Source organism: Chelonia mydas, chromosome 20 (assembly GCF_015237465.2).
Source record: "Chelonia mydas isolate rCheMyd1 chromosome 20, rCheMyd1.pri.v2, whole genome shotgun sequence".
Lineage (NCBI taxonomy): Eukaryota > Metazoa > Chordata > Testudines > Cheloniidae > Chelonia > Chelonia mydas.
In genome coordinates this window covers 1,241,202-1,256,033 of record NC_051260.2, presented here as the reverse complement: position 1 = coordinate 1,256,033, position 14,832 = coordinate 1,241,202, and the positions used below count along the sequence as shown (strand labels likewise).

Sequence of the window (14,832 nt, the reverse complement as noted above, 5' to 3'; positions counted from 1 at the left end):
ATTCTTCTCTTCCGCAGACTAAACAATCCCAGTTCCCTCAGCCTCTCCTCATAAGTCATGTGTTCCAGTCCCCGAATCATTTTTGTTGCCATCCGCTGGATGTTTTCCAATTTTTCCATGTCCTTCTTGTAGTGTGGGGCCCAAACCTGGACACAGTACTCCAGATGAGGCCTCACCAATGTCGAATAGAGGGGAACGATCACGTCCCTCGATCTGCTGGCAATGCCCCTACTTATACAGCCCAAAATGCCATTGGCCTTCTTGGCAACAAGGGCACACTGTTGATTCATATCCAGCTTCTCATCCACTATAATCCCCAGGTCCTTTCCTGCAGAACTGCTGCCGAGCCATTCGGTCCCTAGTCTGTAGCGGTGCATTGGATTCTTCCATCCTAAGTGCAGGACCCTGCACTTATCCTTATTGAACCTCATCAGATTTCTTTTGGCCCAATCCTCTAATTTGTCTAGGTCCCTCTGTATCCTATCCCTACCCTCCAGCATATCTACCTCTCCTCCCGGTTTAGTGTCATCCGCAAACTTGCTGAGGGTGCAATCCACACCATCCTCCAGATCATTAATGAAGATATTGAACAAAACTGGCCCGAGGACTGACCTTTGGGGCACTCCGCTTGATACCGGCTGCCAACTAGACATGGAGCCATTAATCACTGCCCGTTGAGCCCGACAATCTAGCCAGCTTTCTATCCACCTTATAGTCCATTCATCCAGCCCAGACTTCTTTAACTTGCTGGCAAGAATACCGTGGGATATCGAGTCAAAAGCTTTGCTAAAGTCAAGGAACAACACATCCACTGCTTTCCCCTCATCCACAGAGCCATGGTACTCCCAGATCTTGAATGCTGCATGCAGATGTAGTCGACACATCTCAAAAAAGATATACTGGAACTGGAAAAGGGCAACAAATGATGAGGGGCATGGAACAGCTTCCCTATGAGAAGAGATTAATAAGAGTGGGACTTTTTAACTTGGAAAAGAGACGACTAAGGGGGGATATGATAGAGGTGTATAAAATCATGACTGGTGTGGAGAACATAAATAAGGAAAAGGAGGACTTGTGGCACCTTAGAGACTAACAAATTTATTTGAGCATAAGCTTTCGTGAGATGAAGTGAGCTGTAGCTCACGAAAGCTTATGTTCAAATAAATTTGTTAGTCTCTAAGGTGCCACAAGTCCTCCTTTTCTTTTTGCAAATACAGACTAACACGGCTGCTACTCTGAAATAAATAAGTAAGTGGTATTTACTCCTTCTCGTAACACAAGAGCTAGGGGTCACCATATGACATTAGTAGGCAGCAGGTTTAAAACCAAAGGAAGTATTTTTTTCACACAACGCACATTCAACCTGTGGAACTCCTTGCCAGAGGATGTTGTGAAGGCCAAGACTATAACAGGGTTCAAAAAAAGAACCAGATAAATTTATGGAGGCTAGGTCCATCAATAGCTATTAGCCAGGATGGGCAGGGATGATGTCCCTAGCCTCTCTTTGCTGGAAGCTGGGAATGTGCTATGGGGACGGATCACCTGGTGATTCCCTGTTCTGTTCATTCCCTCGTGGGCCCCTGGCACTGGCCGCTGTCGGAAGACGGGACACTGGGCTGGATGGACCTTGGGTCGGACCCAGTATAGCTGTTGTGATGTTGAGAGCCCCTCCCCTCCCCATGGTGCTCTGCAGCTCCCCCCGGCCCCAGCTTATGGGGACCGCCTGGCTCCAGCTCTGTCCGGACAACTCTGCGCCCCGTTCGGTGTGTCTCTCCCTGCATGCTCCAGCAGGGGGCGGCCTCTCCCTTCCTAGCAGGCACAGGGGATCCTCCGGCAGCGGCTGGGTGAAAGGGGCCGGACGCCTGGGTTCTGGTCCCAGCTCGGAGGGGCGTGCGGCCTAGCAGTAGTTGGGGGGAGGGGGCGGACTGGGAGTCAGGACTCCTGGGTTCTATTCCCGGCTCTAACCCGGGGCTGCTGTGTTCCTTGGGACAAGTCATGCTTCTGCTCCCGGGGCCGAGTTTCCCAGGCTGGAGAAGGGGCGGGCTACTCCTCTGATGTTTGCTTGTAAAGCGCTTTGAGATCCCTGGCTGGGAGAAGCCTGATGGGGGAGGGGGTCGCCCCATCTGGGCACAGAGTGAGATCTAGGGGCGCGCCTACGGAGGGTCTTGGGGCCAGAACGCGGCGGGGAGCAGCCCACGGGGGGCTGGGGGGCCAGCGCGTCCGGGTAGGTGGTTATAGGAGACGACACATCTGGGAAGGGGCGGGGGGGGCAGGGCTGAGCGGTGGAGACATTTGTGGGGGGGGTTACAGGGGGCAGCACGTCTGGGTTGGGGGTTTGGGGCACAGCTGGGCAATAGGGGGCTAGCGGGGGCACATCTGGAGGGGGTGGGGCAAGGGGGGAGGGCACATCTGGGCGACGCGGGCACATCTGCCCGGGGCGGCGCCGGGCGCGGAGTGGCTGCTGGGGCGCTGGGCGGGGTCGGGGGCGGTGCCGGGGAGGCAGCCGCGGCCGCCGGACGCGAAGGGCTGAGGCTCCCCCGCCGCCCGGGCCGGGGATGGGGAACGTGGAGAGCGCGGACGGGGAGCCGCTGCCCCGGGGCCCGGGCGGAGCCCCCCTGGGGGGGTCCGGGCTGCTGCAGCCGGGGAAGATGCCGATGCCGGAGCCCTGCGAGCTGGAGGAGAGGTTCGCCCTGGTGCTGGTAAGAGCGGGCTCCGGGACCCCCCACCCCTGGACCCCGTCCCCGTGCCCCCCCCCGGACCCGCCTCCCACCCCTTCCCCCGGACCCCGTCCCCGTGCCCCCCCCGGACGCGCCTCCCACCCCTCTCCCCCAGTCTCCCCTACACCCCCGGACCCCGCCTCCCACCCCTTCCCCCGGACCCCGTCCCCGTGCCCCCCCCCCGGACCCGCCTCCCACCCCTTCCCCCGGACCCCGTCCCCGTGCCCCCCCCGGACCCGCCTCCCACCTCTCTCCCCCAGTCTCCCCTGCACCCCCGGACCCCGCCTCCCACCCCTTCCCCCGGACCCCGCCTCCCACCCCTTCCCCCGGACCCCGTCCCCGTGCCCCCCCCCCCCCGACCCGCCTCCCACCCCTTCCCCCGGACCCCGTCCCCGTGCCCCCCCCCGGACCCGCCTCCCACCCCTTCCCCCGGACCCCGTCCCCGTGCCCCCCCCCCGGACCCGCCTCCCACCCCTTCCCCCGGACCCCGTCCCCGTGCCCCCCCCGGACCCGCTTCCCACCCCTTCCCCCGGACCCCGTCCCCGTGCCCCCCCCCCGGACCCGCCTCCCACCCCTTCCCCCGGACCCCGTGCCCCCCCCGGACCCGGCTCCCACCCCTCTCCCCCAGTCTCCACTGCACCCCCGAACCCGCCTCTCTCCTCTTCCCCCGGACCCCGTCCCCGTGCCCCCCCGGACCCGCCTCCCACCCCTTCCCCCGGACCCCGTCTCTGTGCCCCCCCACTCCCATTCCTGTCCCCGGAGCCCCCAAACCTATCCCCGATCCCCTCCCCCTGGACCTCCCCCCCCAGATCTACTGCCCCCAAGCCCCTCCCCCGATCCTGGACCCTCGGACCCCTTCCCCCCCCCCACCCCGGTTCTCCTCTCCTCCCAGATGCCCCTAATTCTTCCCTCCCTTCTCACTACCCCAGCTGGGTCACAACGTCCTGCCCCACCGGGTGCCCTCCCCCCACGTCTCTAGCTCTCCCCCCCCCCCCGACAGCCCCATCCCCCCTTCCGGTCCCTGCTTCCCGATCTAGACACCCCCCCCCCCCGTGTCTCTGTCTCCCTCCCGCTCGAGCTCTTGAGACCCGCTCCAGACCCCCCCCACCGTCAGAGTCACCCCCCCCATCATTTCTCCTGCACCTCGCCGGGTTACCCCCCCCCCCCCGTCCGCCTCCCCACGTGTCCCGGGACCCTCCGCCCAGGGATCGCGCCTCTGCCTGGGTATTGTTTGCCGCGGTTTTGCGGGAGAGGCAGGAAAGCGGGGAGAGCCCAGGCTGAGCTTCCCCCCCCCCCCCCGCCCTTTAGACGGGGGTGGCACCAAGTAACAACTGGGGGGGGGGTCAAAGACACTCACCCGGGTTATTTGTGGGGGGTGTGTGGAGCATTTGGGGAAACTGATCTCAGCTTTGCAGTTTGGGGGGGGCATCCCCATGCGCCTTGGGGCAGGCGGGGGCGCTTCTGGCTTCAGGGTGGGGGGCTGGGGGCAGCAGGCCAAGGCTGAGCGGGGTTTACAATTCGTAAGGTGGGAAAACAGCGTGGGGTGGGGTGTTGGGCCTGGGCCCTTCGGTGAGGGGGGCTCGGTGTGTTGGGGAACTCGGCCCTGCGGTGGGGGGACGCTCGGGGCATTGGTGGGGGAGGGGTGTCCAGGATCCCCCCCACACCTGAATATTGGTGCCCCCACGTTACTCTCCTAGCTTGTCTTTAACGTGCTGGAGGCGGCATTTGGGGTCCGCTCCTGAGCTGCGCTGGGTGCCGTCAGCCCCTCCCAGGCACCCCGCGGGGTTGGCACTCCCAGGGCGGCACCGCTGGTCCAGTGGCCCCTGGGTGGGACTGGCCTTGGTCGCGGGGCGTGCAGAAGGAGGGGTGCTTCTCCGTTCCAAACACCTTGGCCCAGGCCTGTGGCTGCTGGGGGAGAATGGGGCCCCTGGCTCTCTCCTGGGTGCTTTGCCATCTGCCAGGGGCGCGGAAGGTGGGTGCAGACAGCGGGTGACGCCCATGGGAGCACAGAAGCGGGCAGTGGCTGTCGCAGGCCGATGGCCAGGAGGAAACGCCTCTTTCCGAACCTCTGGGGCGCTGCGCTCTGTCCGGAGCGTGAGAAATCCGGTGCGAGGTGTGTGGCACCATCTGGGTGTGTGGTGCCGGCCCCGAGCACCTGGCCCTGCGCCCCTGGGAGTCCGTCTGCTCCCTTGAAATGAAGGGCCAGGTCCTGCTCTTGGTGACGCTGGTGTAAGCGCAGTCACCCTGCTTCACAAGCTAGGGCCTTGCTGGGGTGGGCCCTCGGCCGAGCTGCAGGGCCGAGGAGCGGGAGCTGCTGTTTGCGTTGCTGGTTTCTCTTCTGGGTAGCCAGGGGCTTTTCCCACTGGGAGAACCCCTCTCCCCTCCCCTCGCCGTCTGCGCGCTCCTGGGGCAGAGCCTGGCGCTCGAGGCGTTCCCTGCTCGCCGGATCCTGCCCCCAGTTTCCAGTTTGCTGCCCGGAGTTTTGGGCTGGGGCTTTTCGACCACAGAAACTACCACGTCGGAAACTCCACTGGCAGGGGCCCCGTGAGCCACAGGAAGCTGGGCCAGCGGCTGCGTGTGACCGTTCCCTGTGGCAAGGCAGTGCCGCCACAGGGGTTCTGGGTAGCGCCCGGGTCCAGCTCCCCCTTGGCCCCAGGGGCCGCCCCAGGGACTTGGGTGCCCAGAGCCCATTGGGCTGTCTCCTTTGACGCCCCTGGTGCCCGCCTGGCTGTGGGCAGCTGGCCGGCCCCAGGCGAGCCGTGTGGTTTGCTTGGGTGGGAGCCGCCTGGTCACAGCTCAGTGCTGGTGGGACAGGGCAGTGCCCTGAGACCGGTCCCGATTGGCCGGGCGGGTAACAAAGACGTGGCGAGGGCTGTAGTTGGGAGGGGCTTCCTCCGGGCTCCTGGGCCCAAACCGGGCTTGGCTTTCCAATATGTCCATGGCAAGCCACGAGCCGGGTGCGGCTTGGGCAGGCGTCCCCCCTGCCTGCATCCCCCGGGGGTCTAGCTGCCTTGGCACAGGCCTGCCCGCCCCCTGGACAGGACTGGCCCCTGCAGGCCAGCCCCATTGTGGGGAAGCAATGCCAGGTTCGCCTCCTGGCGCACAGGGGCTGCCCCAGTGCCCCCTACGTGTAACGGCCTTTGGGGCCAGGTTCTCTGCGGGTGGAAACTCTCCTAGTCCAGTGACCTCAGTCTATCAGGGGCCTTTTCTGCCCTCACGACTGCAGTATCTGAGCACCTTACAATGCTTGATGAGCATCTCCTCCCATCCCCACAGAGGCAGGGCAGCCTCTGTGCTGGGGGGTTCAAGCCATCGTCTCTATTCCGGGACATGTCTTGTGCAGAGCCAAGCTGGGGGGCTGTTTTGTGCGTCTGAGGCTGGTTGTGCAGTTCCTGGGACAGGCTCTGCCCTCTGCACCTGCCCCAGACCCCACAGTGTTGGTGGGAGCCGGTCCATAGGTGTCAGTGGACCGGGAAGGAGAGCAGCGGCAAACTGCAGCAGCCGGTGGACCTGCCAGTTGTCAGTGGAAACGGAGGGATTTTTTAATATAAGGTGGGTGCTGGTAAAAAGCCTGTTTTATAAACAACCCCCTTCCCTTGGGGCATTAATAATGACAACTCAAGGAACAGAAATCTCATTGATTTTTGTCACTTTTTTGCTGTTTCTAAACACTTTTTTTTTCTTTTAACTCCGCTCCGCTGGTGCAAATAGACCCCTGCGTTGGTTCCCATCCGTGTAACGTTCATTCGTGCTCTCTCCGTCTCATGCACGAATATAACTGGTTGTGGGGGACGGGGGAGAGTCTGGGCACCGCACGGGGGCTCGGGACCAGGGTGCAATTCCCAGCTCAGACCCAGACTCCTTTGCTGCAACCCCCTGGTTCTCAGCTCCTCATCTGTAAAATGGGAGAATGGAATTTCCCAGCCTCACAGCAGCAAATCCCGTCACCAGCTGCGAGCTGGTCAGACACTGTGCGAGAGAGGAAACTGCAGCAGAGTGTGGGGTGCAAAGGCCGTGGGCGGGGGCTGGCATGTTTTGATCTCAGCGAAGGGCCAGATTCCCATGTGTTGTAAATCCAGGAGTGGTGCCAATTTACATATTATTGCAATTAACCAAAAATACCCCAAGACAGTTTCTGTTCATGGTAAGACACAGTTCCTTCAATAAACCCTGCGGTGTGGGCCCAGACTCGCTGACATTTGTGCCTCTTGCTGTGAAAGCGAATCTGATGCACTGGGCCCAGCTGCTGCCCCGTCTCTTGTTTGAGAATTGGGACTCGGAGCAGCCAGGACGTCCGGTTGGAGAGTCCAGCTTTCCCCGGCCTGGCCTTTGGCAGGCAGGCGCGTTTCCCACCCAGCAGAGACACCATCGCTCCGAGATGATGTCGCAGCTTGTCTGTCCCCAATCCCTGGGGCACGTTGCGTGCCGTACGTGGGGCAGGAAAAGGGAACGTGTCTCCCCACAGCGGCTGGGTCTGCCCTGTGCTTGTCAGGTGGGAGAGGCCTTTGTGAAGATCAGCGCTTGGAAAGGGCCCGTCTGGGAGAAACTTTATTTTGGCAGCAAGGCTTCCATTCTTCCCATCTCTCCGAACCGGAAGCTGACGTCGAGAGGAAACTACAGTCCCAGACTCCCGGCAAAGCCAGGAGTAGCAGGGATAGGCGCAGAGCTCTGCCCCCCCGCCCCCGACGGGAATGCCAGCTTCCAGAGACAGAAAGACAAGTGGTGTCACCCCTGTGGGCTCCGACAGGAGCTTTGTTGGTTCAGGGCTGGTGTTTCAGGAACGTTGCATTAGCGTCTGGTAATGGAGAAGCTTCATCCAGGGAAAATACTTTGTTTAGGAAACATATTTCACCGAGCTGCGCTCGCCAGGGAACTTGGGCGAGCCAGTTTGTGCCTCCCTTTCCCCATAGGGACAGTCACCATGGCACAGCAGGGCTGGGGGTGCCTAAGGACCCATTTGGGAGGGCGCTAGCAGGGCATTGGATGATCTCCCCCAAAACCAGTATCAGACTCTGCCTCAGTCTCCCCAGTGATCATAGAATCATAGAATATCAGGGTTGGAAGGGACCTCAGGAGGTCATCTAGTCCAACCCCCTGCTCAAAGCAGGACCAATCCCCGACTAAATCATCCCAGCCAGGGCTTTGTCAAGCCTGACCTTAAAAACTTCTAGGGAAGGAGATTCCACCACCTCCCTAGGTAACGCATTCCAGTGTTTCACCACCCTCATAGTGAAAAAGCTTTTCCTAATATCCAACCTAAATCTCCTCCACTGCAACTTGAGACCATTACTCCTTGTTCTGTCATCTGCTACCACAGAGAATAGTCTAGATCCATCCTCTTTCGAACCCCTTTCAGGTAGTTGAAAGCAGCTATCAAATCCCCCCTCATTCTTCTCTTCCACAGACTAAACATCCCCAGTTCCCTCAGCCTCTCCTCATAAGTCATGTGTTCCAGTCCCCGAATCATTTTTGTTGCCCTTCGCTGGACTCTTTCCAATTTTTCCACATCCTTCTTGTAGTTTGGGGCCCAAAACTGGACACAGTACTCCAGATGAGGCCTCACCAATGTCGAATAGAGGGGAACGATCACGTCCCTCGATCTGCTGGCAATGCCCCTACTTATACATCCCAAAATGCCATTGGCCTTCTTGGCAACAAGGGCACACTGTTGACTCATATCCAGCTTCTCGTCCACTGAAACCCCTAGGTCCTTTTCTGCAGAACTGCTGCCGAGCCATTCGGTCCCTAGTGTGTAGCGGTGCCTTGGATTCTTCCGTTCTAAGTGCAGGACTCTGCATTTGTCCTTGTTGAACCTCATCAGATTTCTTTTGGCCCAATCCTCCAATTTGTCTAGGTCCCTCTGTATCCTATCCCTACCCTCCAGCGTATCTACCTCTCTTCCCAGTTTAGTGTCATCTGCAAACTTGCTGAGGGTGCAATCCACCCCATCCTCCAGATCATTTATGAAGATATTGAACAAAACCGGCCCCAGGACCGACCCTTGGGGCACTCCACTTGATACGGGCTGCCAACTAGACATGGAGCCATTGATCACTACCCGTTGAGCCCGACAATCTAGCCAGCTTTCTACCCACCTTATAGTGCATTCATCTAGCCCATACTTCTTTAACTTGCTGGCAAGAATACTGTGGGAGACCGTGTCCAAAGCTTTGCTAAAGTCAAGGAACAACACGTCCACTGCTTTCCCTTCATCCACACATCCAGTTATCTCATCATAGAAGGCAATTAGATTAGTCAGGCATGACTTGCCCTTGGTGAATCCATGCTGACTGTTCCTGCTCACTTTCCTCTCCTCTAAGTGCTTCAGAATTGATTCCTTGAGGACCTGCTCCATGGTTTTTCCAGGGACTGAGGTGAGGCTGACTGGCCTGTAGTTCCCAGGATCCTCCTTCTTCCCTTTTTTAAAGATGGGCACTACATTAGCCTTTTTCCAGTCGCCTGGGACTTCCCCCGATCGCCATGAGTTTTCAAAGATAATGGCCAATGGCTCTGCAATCACATCCACCAACTCCTTTAGCACTCTCGGATGCAACGCATCCGGCCCCATGGACTTGTGCTCGTCCAGCTTTTCTAAATAGTCCCGAACCACTTCTTTCTCCACAGAGGGCTGGTCACCTCTTCCCCATGCTGTGCTGCCCAGTGCAGTAGTCTGGGAGCTGACCTTGTTCGTGAAGATAGAGGCAAAAAAAGCATTGAGTACATTAGCTTTTTCCACATCCTCTGTCACTCGGTTGTCTCCCTCATTCAGTAAGGGGCCCACGCTTTCCTTGACTTTCTTCTTGTTGCCAACATACCTGAAGAAACCCTTCTTGTTACTCATAACATCCCTTGCTAGCTGCAACTCCAGGTGTGATTTGGCCTTCCTGATTTCACTCCTGCATGCCCGAGCAATATTTTTATACTCATCCCTGGTCATTTGTCCAATCTTCCACTTCTTGTAAGCTTCTTTTTTGTATTTAAGATCAGCAAGGATTTCACTGTTAAGCCAAGCTGGTCGCCTGCCATATTTACTATTCTTTCTACACATCGGGACGGTTTGTCCCTGTAACCTCAATAAGGATTCTTTAAAATACAGCCAGCTCCCCAGCCAGGGCAACTGTGCCGCTCCCCCCAGGTGTCCATCACTTCCCCCAGGGGTGCATTAATTTTTCCAGCATCGTTCAGTGTTGACCAAGACAGGTAAAACAGGCCTTGCCACCTGGCCTCTCCAGGCCATTTGCCACCAGCAGCCTTGGTAAATTGGGAGGTTATTTGCCCTCTCGGTTCACAATTAGCACCTTATTGCCATCCAGCTTCAATGTCCAGCCCCTGGATCTTGTTCCTTTGTCTACTGGACGGACCAGCCCTCTCTTATTGCATTTCTCTTCCCCTCCTCGCTCCTCACAGACTCTGCCCGTCTCCCCGCAACCTTCTCTTGGGTCCTCGGGAAAGACGGAGCTCCTCGCCTTTCTCAGCGTGTTTTCTAACCCTTTCCTCCTTCTCGTGGCTCTTCTCTGGCTCCGATTTATCAACATCCTTCTTGAACTGTGGGCACCATGTTGTGTGAGAGTCCCACCAAGGCCCAATGCAGAGGAAATCGAATCTGCCTGACCCCTGTGCTAGATTTCCTTGTTGAGACGCCCCAGGGTCACCTTGGCGGGCCACTGGGAGCTCACAGAATCATAGAAAATTCGGGTTGGAAGAGGCTTCAGGAGGTCATCAAGTCCAGCCCCCTGCTCAAAGCAGGACCAGCCCCTGCTGTTCAGCTGATTTTCCCCCCTGCCTTCCTAGGCGATTTCAGAGTCCCTGCCTGCCAGGATAGAGTCCCCGTCCCGTATGTTCGGCCGGTGTTCTGTGTTCCTGGGTGGATGACTTGACATTTGGCCATATTGGAATGCACATTGTTTGCTTGTGCCCAGTTTACCAAGCAAACCAGACGGCTCTGTCTCGGTGACCCGTCCTCTTCATTATTCACCGCCCCTCCCATCTTTGTGCCATCCGCAAATCTGATCCGTGAGGATTTTATGGTTTCTTTGAGCTCGTTGATAAAAATGTTAACTAGCGGAGGGCGAAAAGCTGATCCCTGCGGGACCCTCTAGAGACTCACCCCCTTGGGGTTGGTTCCTCTTTGACGATGACATTTGGAGATGGATCAGTTAGCCAGCTTTTTATCCTGGTCATGATTGCCGGGTTGGGTTTGTTCTGTTCTAGCTTTCTAATAAAGATGTGACATGATGTGATGCCAAGTCAAATGTCTTCCAGAAATCAAAGTCTAGGAAAGCAACACTATTGCATTTGTCAGCCAAACTTGTAGCCTCATTTAAAAGAATCAGGTATAAACCATATAAGCCATAAACCCATGTTGACTGGCGTTAATGACGTGACCGTCCTTTAATTCTTTATTAACTCAGCTCCCGTATCAGCCGCTCCATTATTTTGCCTGGCATCGATGCCAGGCAGACGGGCTTATAATTACCCAAGTCATCCCATTTACCCTGTTAAAATAAACCTTTCTTCCAATGTTCTGGGACTTCCCCAGTGTTCCAGGAGTTATTGAAAATGAGCATTAATGATCCAGAGAGCTTTTGGCCAGCTCTTTTAAAATTCTTGGATGCAAGTTTTTTGGCTCTACTGATTTGAAAATATTTAGCTTTAGTAGCTGCTGTTTAACGTAATCCTGAGTTACTGTGGGAATGGAAAGAGTGTCCGTCGTCAGCAGCAGCAGCATTGGATATGACCATGTCTTCTGGCTTTTTCCCCAGTCAGAGAAGAGAGAGATTTGTAGAACTCGTCTGCCTTTTCTGCGTTATTAGTGGCAGTTCTACCATTGCCATCCAGTCATGAACCTGGACCATTGTTAGGATTTCTTTTGTTCCTAATGTACTCCTTATTCTCCTTAACTCGGCCGTCCACAGAGTTCTCCATGTGTCCTTTTGTTTCCCTTATCAATTTTCTATAATTCCTAGCATCTAATTTATATTCACTGCTATCAACTCCTCCTTTTCCCATGTGTTCTGTATTGTGTCGATTCTTTTTTTATAGCTTCTTTCACTTCCCCCCTAAGCCAGGTTGGTTTTATAATCAATGTAACTTCTTTCTTGCTTTGTGGTTTTCTGGGCATCTAGCGAAACGTTCTCAAACAGTTCCCAGTTATCATTCACATATACAGTCCTTCGCCTGCCATAAACCGTCTTGTAAAGCACTTTGCACTAAAACTGCAACTGGACTGGTGGTTAGGATGCAGGACTGGGAGTCAGGATTCTGGGGTTCTGAACCTTAATGTATGACCTTGGGTGAGTCCCTTCCCTGCTCTGTGCCTCAGTTTCCCCACCTGCATAATGGGGAATAATGGTACTCACCTTTGTAAAGCACTTTGAGTTCATTTGATGAAAAGGAAAGGGCAGCCTAAGAGCAGAATTGTTATTAATGTAATCCAGCTGTTACCGATGGCAAAACTTCCCTCTGAAACATGCTAAAACACGGGTTCTTAGCTTCTGCAAGCAGCTGTCTAGATTGCCACCTTAGCTCCTGAGCTCCAGAGCCAGTGGGCTTTGCAAGTTATGAGATGGGGGGCAGTAGCTGAAATGCCTCAGAGTCCATTCACGGTAAACTTGTCAGCCCCCCGACTCAGCCCCTGCAAGGGACGAAGTGCCTGGCTTTGCCCAGCCCTGAAATGCAGCCACCTCTGGACCTGTTTCACAGCACACAGCAACGCTGCACAAGCGATTAGACCGCGTCTAAGTGCCACTTTCAAGCTCCCATCCAAGTCCTTTGTCTGCTCTGCTCCGGCTTAGCTGGAGCTTGGCAGGGTCCCATCATGCGCTGCAGGCTGCCTGCTGGCCTCCCAGCCCAGCTCTCTCCCCTCCCCCTCCCCCTCAATCTGGCGTCCTGTCATTAACGTCTTGGATCTGCCACCCACTTCCCTGGGCTCGTGGGGGAATGTGTGTAATTAGTGAGGGAATGTAGCAACGGAGGAGCTGCTGTACAGTCATTATGGATCAGTGGGAATCCATTCCAGGCAGGATGCAGCCTGGGAGTTGGCTTCGCTTGGCTTCAATGCTGATGAGTTTAGTTAACTTTGATCCTCAAATGCTTTCCTGTTTGCAGCTCGGCCCGGTGGGGAACAAGGCTGGCATGAAAGGGACGGGCTTTGTTTGTAACTGGCACAAAATTAACCTCCTATTTTGAGGCCCATTGGCGCGGCCCCGTCCCTCCTGGCTCTAGGCATAGGAGAGCCTCAATGCAGAAGTGAGCACTAGACCTGTTGTTCTGGGTCCACCTCTCTGCCAGTTCCCCTCCCCAGCAGTGTGCAAATCACAGAGAGAGAGTGAACTCGCACCGTGGGCAAAGTGGGTAACGTCGCTGCTGGGGGCCTGTCTGCATTAGGGAAACGCACCCCGGCAGCAGGAAAACGCAGGCGCGTGGCGACGGTCACCAGAGCTGGCCTTGCCTGGAACAATGCGCAGCATCTGCCCCGCTGCATCTGCCCCAGTCCCTGATGCAGTCGGGCCCTTGTGGTGTTCTCACCCACAAGGGGCCGGCCGCCGGAGACTCAGACTCGGTGCATTATCCCTGGGTCCCTCCGGGCTAGGTTTGGGGCGCCCGGGCAAGGGCGGGTGCAGGGGACACTTGTGCCCCTGACTGGATTTGCACCCTGGAGGTTTAAGAAGCAAAACCTTGGTGCTGACTTGGAGTCCTTTAGAGCCCAGACCGGAGCTTTGAGAAAGGAACTAGGATTTTGGAGGCTGTGATCCGAAATAACCCGTAACCGCGGCGGGAGAGCTCAGTACAGAGCCGCTCGGCTGGCTTCTCGCCTGCAGCTTCACGACCTGCGGCGCTGGCCCCCAGGGCTGATTCTGCTCTTGCGGACCCCGCTGCGGATCCGGGGTCACTCCAAGGAGCTCGGGGCGCTAGCCCGGGGGCAGAATCTGGCCCTGTGTCTCTGGCTCTGCTTTCCAAGTGCATCTTCCGCTCCTGGGGAAAAACAGAACCCAACTGCTTTTGGATTGTGGTTTTTTTTTCAGGGGCGTGGGGGAGGGTAAAGAAACTGCAAAATGCCCCGTGGTACTGGCGTTCCCTGGGAGCACAGAGGCAGGAGATCCCAAGTTTCGCACCGCTCAGCATTCGAGTATTGGGCTTTTCTTCCTCAGGCCCACCTGGCTGCTTTGCCCCTCCGAGCGCATGCCCCCCCCCCCCCACTCGATGCGGCACTGCTTGGGCTAAGGCTGGGGTCTGCAGGGGAGGTGACTGCAGCTCCACTTAGGAGCCTAACCCAAGGGCCTGGTTTTCCGAGGGGCCGTGCCCCCTGCAGCTCCTGTTAGTGATAAACGGCTAGTAGCCCCGTACTGGCTTCGTGGGCCGAACACTGACTTGGGGCTGGGACTTTCACACGTCCCTAATGGCTGGGTTGTTGCAGGTATTTAGGCCCCTAAAGCAGCCCTAAGAGATGGCATGAGTCCCACGGCAAGACCAGTGGTTTCTCTGCCCAGGTGCCTAGCCTGGCTCTCGGGACGGGCGGTGAGGGGTGAGGATCCCTGCCTCTCACGGAGTGCTTGTTGTCCTGTCATCTCCCTTCGCCGACTCGTTAGCCGTGTTTCACACTGTAGTCCCGGGATCGGTCCCAGCCGGGGGCAAACGGCCGGGTCCCTGCCTCCCTGATCCAAATGGAGCCCCTGATTCCCCGCTTGGGCCTCGGCCCGGCTCTCAGGAGTGAGAGAGTGGAGGGGGCTGGCCCTGGTGCCTGGCCCCTGCAGGCCGGAGCCGCCAGCCTGGATGGTGTTAAGGTGAAATCCGCCGGGATGCGACCATTGCCAAAGGGGAAAGAATAGAGAGGCGCCTCCGTCTGCTCTGGGGCTTTGAAGCTGGCTGCGGGGAAGTCTGCTGGTTGTTTCCTGTGCTCCCCTGAGAAGTAAACAGCCCCCGAGCAGGACGCAGGCAGGTTTTGGCTTCTTGATGTGACTTAGGGAAGAAGAGTAAAGGGGCCGGGGGATGGATTTAACTCCTGGTCCTGACAGCTAGCTAAGCCCAGCTCCTGGCGTCAGCCCAGCCCAGGGGAAGGAGCAGGGCTGGTTGGCGGGTGGAAAACGCTCTCCTGCCTCCTTAGTTGTAGGTTTGC

At 57.3% G+C, this 14,832-nt stretch overlaps 1 protein-coding gene across 5 annotated transcripts in view; it reads left to right on the top strand.

The window, feature by feature from the left end:
- Window positions 1–2,492: 2,492 nt before the first annotated feature.
- FMNL3 (formin like 3) overlaps window positions 2,493–14,832 on the top strand; it is a 52,355-nt gene continuing 40,015 nt past the window's right edge. For all 5 annotated transcript variants that reach the window (XR_006286670.1, XM_037883880.2, XM_043532707.1 and 2 more), the window contains exon 1: window positions 2,493–2,699. Coding sequence is in view for 4 of the 5 variants with exons in the window: in XM_037883880.2 (XP_037739808.1) it covers window positions 2,556–2,699 (144 nt within the window). In the remaining variant the exon portion in view is untranslated. The remainder of the gene's footprint in view (window positions 2,700–14,832) is intronic.